This window comes from Octopus bimaculoides, chromosome 3 (genome assembly GCF_001194135.2).
Source record: "Octopus bimaculoides isolate UCB-OBI-ISO-001 chromosome 3, ASM119413v2, whole genome shotgun sequence".
Classification (NCBI taxonomy): domain Eukaryota; kingdom Metazoa; phylum Mollusca; class Cephalopoda; order Octopoda; family Octopodidae; genus Octopus; species Octopus bimaculoides.
The window spans coordinates 85966904-85972806 of NC_068983.1; the positions used below are offsets into that span (position 1 = coordinate 85966904).

A 5903-nucleotide genomic window follows, 5' to 3' on the forward strand; every position below is an offset into this window, starting at 1 on the left:
TAAGTGCCAGACTTAGAAAAAAAAATAAAAAGTACTGGGGTTGATTCATTTTACTAAAAATTTCCCAAGGTGGTGCTCCAGCATGGCCACAGTCTCATGACTGAAACAATTAAAAGACAAAAAGAAAAAAAAAAAAGAACTAGTGCAATACATAGTCAACTGCTTGACATTTTAAGATCTGAGATGACCATTAATAAATAAAAAGTTTTTTTCTCAGAAAAAATACCTGATACCTATTCAAGCCCCAGTGTGGTTGTGTGCGTAAATTGTTTGCTTTGCAACCAACTGGCTTTGGGTTCAGTCTTACTGCATGGTACCTTGGGCAAATGTCTTCTGCTATAGCCCAGCACATATCAATGGTTTGTGGGTGAATTTGGCAGATGGACACTGTAAAAGTGACTTTTGTTTACACCCCAACCCATAACGTAAAAGTTTGACAAAAGGAGGATGACAGATTAAGTACCAGTCTTCAAACAAATGAAATAAAAAACATATCAACCCAACTCTTCAATATAATACTCTAGTATTCACCCACATACAAGTGGGTGAATACATGAATGACAGTAGCACTCAACACATTTAATTAGAATTTAATATTTAACCCTTTAGTGCTTAAACCGGTCATATTCGACCAAAATATTCTACTGGTTCTATGTTCAAACTGGCTTCTCACACCTACCTTGCAATGTCACTTTAAAAATAGACAACCACATCATTGATATCTCAGAGCTACAAGATAATGTGAGGTTAATTCAAAACAAGGTAAATAAATAAACATTACACTTGACAGAATAATCTGAATGCTAAAGGGTTAATAAGATGTTGATCCAGCTCCACATTACTTGAAGTTTCATCAATGTAAAACATAACCACATAATCAGATGTTTGGAGTTGGAGTGGGAAAAATTCAAAAGAATTTTTAAAATGGCTTCCGAGTGAGACTATTCAAGCCTCCATCAGGACATGTGGGTGCTTTATTTAGTCATAGACAAAAGTTCTTTCATGACATGTTCTACATGGTAGAGCAGACAAGATATTGGCATCAGTTAACCTACTTTCTGAAGCAGTGACATTTTAGCAACAACAGCAACCAGGTGGAGATGTAACAAGATTGATGGTGTCAGATTACAGGATACAGACTGATGCCAACATCCTGCTGGTTCTACCATGTGGATAGCTAACACATCTGCATAAGCTGAACTGACCAATGGAAGTCTAAATATTTTCATCAAGAAGCCATTTTAAGATTTCTTTTGAACTGTTTCCACTCTCATTCCAAACATAATGTGGACATGTTCTACACTTATGAATCTAAGCAATGTGAAAGCGAGTCAACATGTCTTATAACTATATCTTTTACTTGTTTCAGTCATTGACTGTGGCCATGCTGGGACACTGCCTTGAAGAATTTTTAGTTGAATGTATTGACCCTAGTACTTATATTTTTATAAACCTGGTGTTTATTGTATCAGTCTCTTTTGCCGAACCGCTAAGCTATAGGGACATAAAAACACCAGCACCAGTTAAAGTAGTTGTATGCTGTCAACCTAATGTAACAGTCCCCTGAAGGGAATAATACTACTGTTGGTTAGACCTAGGAAGCTGCACCGCTTCTTGTTGGCCTTGACACATTTCCTGTGTCTTTATGTTGTCCTGTGTCAAGGCCGACAGGAAGTGGTGCAGCTTCCTAGGTCTAACCAACAGTAGTATTATTCCTTTCAGAGGACTGTCACATTAAGTTGACAGCATACAACTACTTCATCGTATCACTACTGCATAAATCTGAGAGAGTTAGAAATGTATTATTTCTATATCAGCGCCAGTTGTCAAGTGGTGGTGGTGGACAAACACACATATATACAACGAGCGTCTTTCATCTACCAAATCCACTCATATGGCTGTGGTTGGCCTGAAGCTAGAGCGGATGACACTTGCCCAAGGTATCATGCAGCAGGACTGAACCTGGAACCATGTGGTTGTGAAGCAAGCATCTCACCACACAGCTGCTTCTTATCTCTCAATCGTTTTTTTTTTGTACTCTTGTGAACTTCCCTGCCCACTCACCCTGTTCAATCTTCTGTACCACTTCACTTACTATTCACCTCCCAAAACCTTGTGGGCATGCCCTGGCGCATCTTCACCACTATCTACTTTTTCTCTTTTCTTCAGCTAGGGTAGCCAGGTATCTCTGCCACAGCAAGACACATGTTTCTGTCCCTCTATCATACTTTAACATCACCTGGCACAGAGCTACTACCCTCACTACCACTCCCCACCTCAGTTGAGGGCTGTTGTCATCCTAGTTACCTGGTGACCTCATTGGTGATGGTGCAACATTAAAAAAAAAAATCCAGTATACTCTGTTAAGTGGCTGGCATTAGGAAGGGCATTCAGCCATAGAAACAAAGCTGATATGGAACTTGGTACAACCCTGTTGCTTTCCAGATTCTTTCAAACCGTCCAACCCATGCCGACATGGAAAACAGATGTTAAATGATCATGACTAGAGGCTAAAATTTCATATACTATTACCCAAACCACACATACTTTATATATTGTGTGTTCACCAGTATGCTGCAATTTAGCATGGTGGTGACGACTCCCTCAAAGAGCTGGGTGTTAAAATACCTGAAAGTCAGAGACAGGCGAGACAACTCGTCCCTAATCCCATTCAAGAGTGATGGATACTGATATTTTGCAATTTGTGTGGCTTATCAACATCACGTACCTGAATTGAACTGAGAACGAGCTGAATCGCCCGTCTGCAACTATATACAAATAGTGTAGAAACCATTTGCTGGAAAGCCACGATGATGTATACTTAAGATTAATTTCAATAATGAATTAAAAGCAGCGCTAGTGTTGTAAACATTATTGACTGCACATACTCAATGTATGTGTTTTGCTTGTTTACCAGTATGCTGCGGGATAGCGAGATGGGGTTGATTCCCTCAAAGGGCCGAGAGAGTCAGTCAGAGTCTGCCGTTTCATTCTGATGGTGGTCTCTTCGTATCTCAAAAAGTTAAGTCCAAGCTTACCTAACACCCAACTTAAGAATATTACTAAGACACCTCCTATCCTCATTATTAACAAGACACGTTATTAGAGAGTTGGAGCAGTTCGCGTACACATTCACAGACGTCTAGTTATGTACTTTATAAATAACTGTAAGAGATTATCCAGACGACAGAAACTTCTTATCCAAGATATAAAATAAATCAATAACCATCAAAGAAAAATAAGTTAAAAATAAACTAAAAATGCTTCAGATTATATATATATATATATCGAGATTCAATCAGAATGTGTAGAGAGTACTCCTACTGTGCTCTCTACATATTTTTGTCAATATTAATAGTATAAATACAAACACACACACACACACTTTTTTGTTGTATATCTTCGACCTTTTCATATAAATATATTTTTGCGTAGACAATCAAAAAAATACATGCACATAAATGTAAACAACATAACGTCTATAGAACAGATATTTTCATTCAATCCGTTGTTTGACTTTCTCCTACATATATGGCCTTTCGTACTTCTAAAAACGTAATGGTTTCTTAGGGTAGTTTTGATATGATTCGTGAATGTGAGTTGTTCTTGACAAGATATTTTAAAAACAATTCAGACGAGTTATATAAACAGGCTAGCTTTGTAAGAAATATCTCAATCGCAGAATATACGAACACATTAACGAAAGTAAATAAAAGCGCATTGAATAACGAAAGTAGTCATATGTTTATTTTACAGGTAAAATTTCTAAATATCCAAATGATTAAAATATAGTTACAAATACGAACAAAGCATATTTGTATACTTCAAATGCAAGAGAAATACGCAAAATAAATAAAATAACTTTTAGACACCATGTCCTATTTACGATGTGGAATAACTTTTTGAAAGATTAAAATTTTTACCTTCAACATTTAAAAAATAATGAATTATATTAATCGTAATAAAATATTTTTCTCTCGCTTTGCATATTTCCACGAAATAAGCAAAACAGACTTAATAGCAGTTATGTATGGTGAAATATATATTCTGTAGTCTGTTTTGTATATTTTGTGTATATTGAGTTGTGCATGAATTGAACATAACGAAAGCACGTAAAATATAACCGCTGAATAAACACAGTCGATAAATACCTTCAGTTTTCACAGAAAGAAGAAAACGAGAAAAAGCTAAGCTTTAATAGGAAATTACAAACAAAATATATTTATATACTTTTTGTATATCTCCGGTCAGGATTTGAATGGAATACATTGAGAAAATGTTCTTAGACGTAAGAATCTCGAAAGAACGTTCCCGTAAAAATTTGGAATGTCGTCGGTTTAAATTTTTTAAGAGTGAGAATGTCATTTCACATGCATACAATGTATTATATTATTCTATACTTATTTTTAAATAGCTGGTTATCATTTGAATTGAAAATATTGAGACCGAAAGGAGTACAAGACAAAAACTTTCACTTCTCTCGTTACTTTCAATATAGAAAGTGAAACAGTACTGTACAGGTATTCTACAATAGAGTCGACTGGAGTTGCCAATTGTCTAGACTGTCTTTTATTATTATTATTCTTGTATATGAACTATCAAATACTAACTGGAGCCAAATTAATATGTTTATTCTTTAATGAAAAAATATAAGGAAAAGAAAAATACATTACAATAAATGATCTTATAACTAATATTTCAAATGTAGTACGGAATACACAATGGTAGGATAATAAACAAAGACCAAACAAAGAAAAAGAATTAACAGAAAATCGACAAGTATTTTCTATGGCATTTAGTTGAAAAATGGAAAGTTTAGAGCTATTATTGACAATAAAGTACTATATGTGAGAATAAATCAGAAAATCGCACCAAAATTCGGTAAATTCTAATCAAATATAAAAATGATAAAATACGCAAGTATCTCTTTGTATGGTTGGCTTGTCCACATATAACATTACACACTATTAGAATTACACAAATGTTGGACGTATGAATTTAATATTATAAAAAGAGCGTAGCTTTAATTCTTGGCACACCTAATTAAAATTCTATTGAACGATTATGATCTAGAAATAAGTTGATGTTAAATACGTGGACATTGTCAATCTCTTTAATACAATAAAAACGAAAACGCTTCGAAGAAAAATCTGGTAAGTTCTGTAGCATTAAGTAAAGATTTTGCTCACAGATTGAGATCATTTACGTAAAGCACGAACATATTAGTGTTAATGAATGCATATACATAGATATCTCTTGGGTAATTTGACTGAAATTTAGATTCAAAAGCTACGACATGGAAATATAGAACCACTTACCCGCCATTTTGCATTCCCGCGGTACCAGATTTAAGTGAAAAAAGTAGCCTCGTTTTCAATGGAAACGGCGGGCGACGAGAATGAGCGTTATTGAGAGTTATTCCCCATCCACTGCAAATTAACGGGTTCTTTTGGAGCGAGTTCACGGTGGGGGAATCACTCAGGCTGGTTATTTAACTCGTTTTAATTACCACATGCAAAGACATTCCGGAAGAAGCGGGTGGTTGTGATTTCTTTTGCTTAAGAAAAGGGGATATTACCTCGACTATTTTAATTTAGATTAGAATTTTCTTGGCTAGAATAAATTTGAGTAAGGCAGGATGAAAGAAAGTGAAGTTTCCTGGAATAGTTTCATGTAATAGCATGAAAATTTGAATTGATAGAACTCAGAATTTAAATATAGAAGTCATAACTTGGGATTTCTTTTGACAATACAAATGATTTTGTTGAGAAAAGAGGTTAAGAACATGAAATAAAACAGAACAAAATATGGAATAGAATGTTATGGAAATTTGAATCAAGAGAATTCACAAGTTCATCATCATCATCATCATCATCATTATTCAACGTCCGTTTTCCATGCCG

At 35.0% G+C, this 5903-nt stretch overlaps 1 protein-coding gene across 1 annotated transcript in view; it reads right to left on the reverse strand.

Moving 5' to 3' along the window:
* LOC106880317 (histone acetyltransferase type B catalytic subunit) overlaps positions 1-5217 on the reverse strand; it is a 180156-nt gene extending 174939 nt beyond the window's left edge. Inside the window, exon 1 of the mRNA XM_052966756.1 lies at positions 5190-5217. Within this exon, the coding sequence (XP_052822716.1) occupies positions 5190-5202 (13 nt within the window). The 5' untranslated portion in view covers positions 5203-5217. The remainder of the gene's footprint in view (positions 1-5189) is intronic.
* Between the last annotated feature and the right edge of the window lie 686 nt (positions 5218-5903).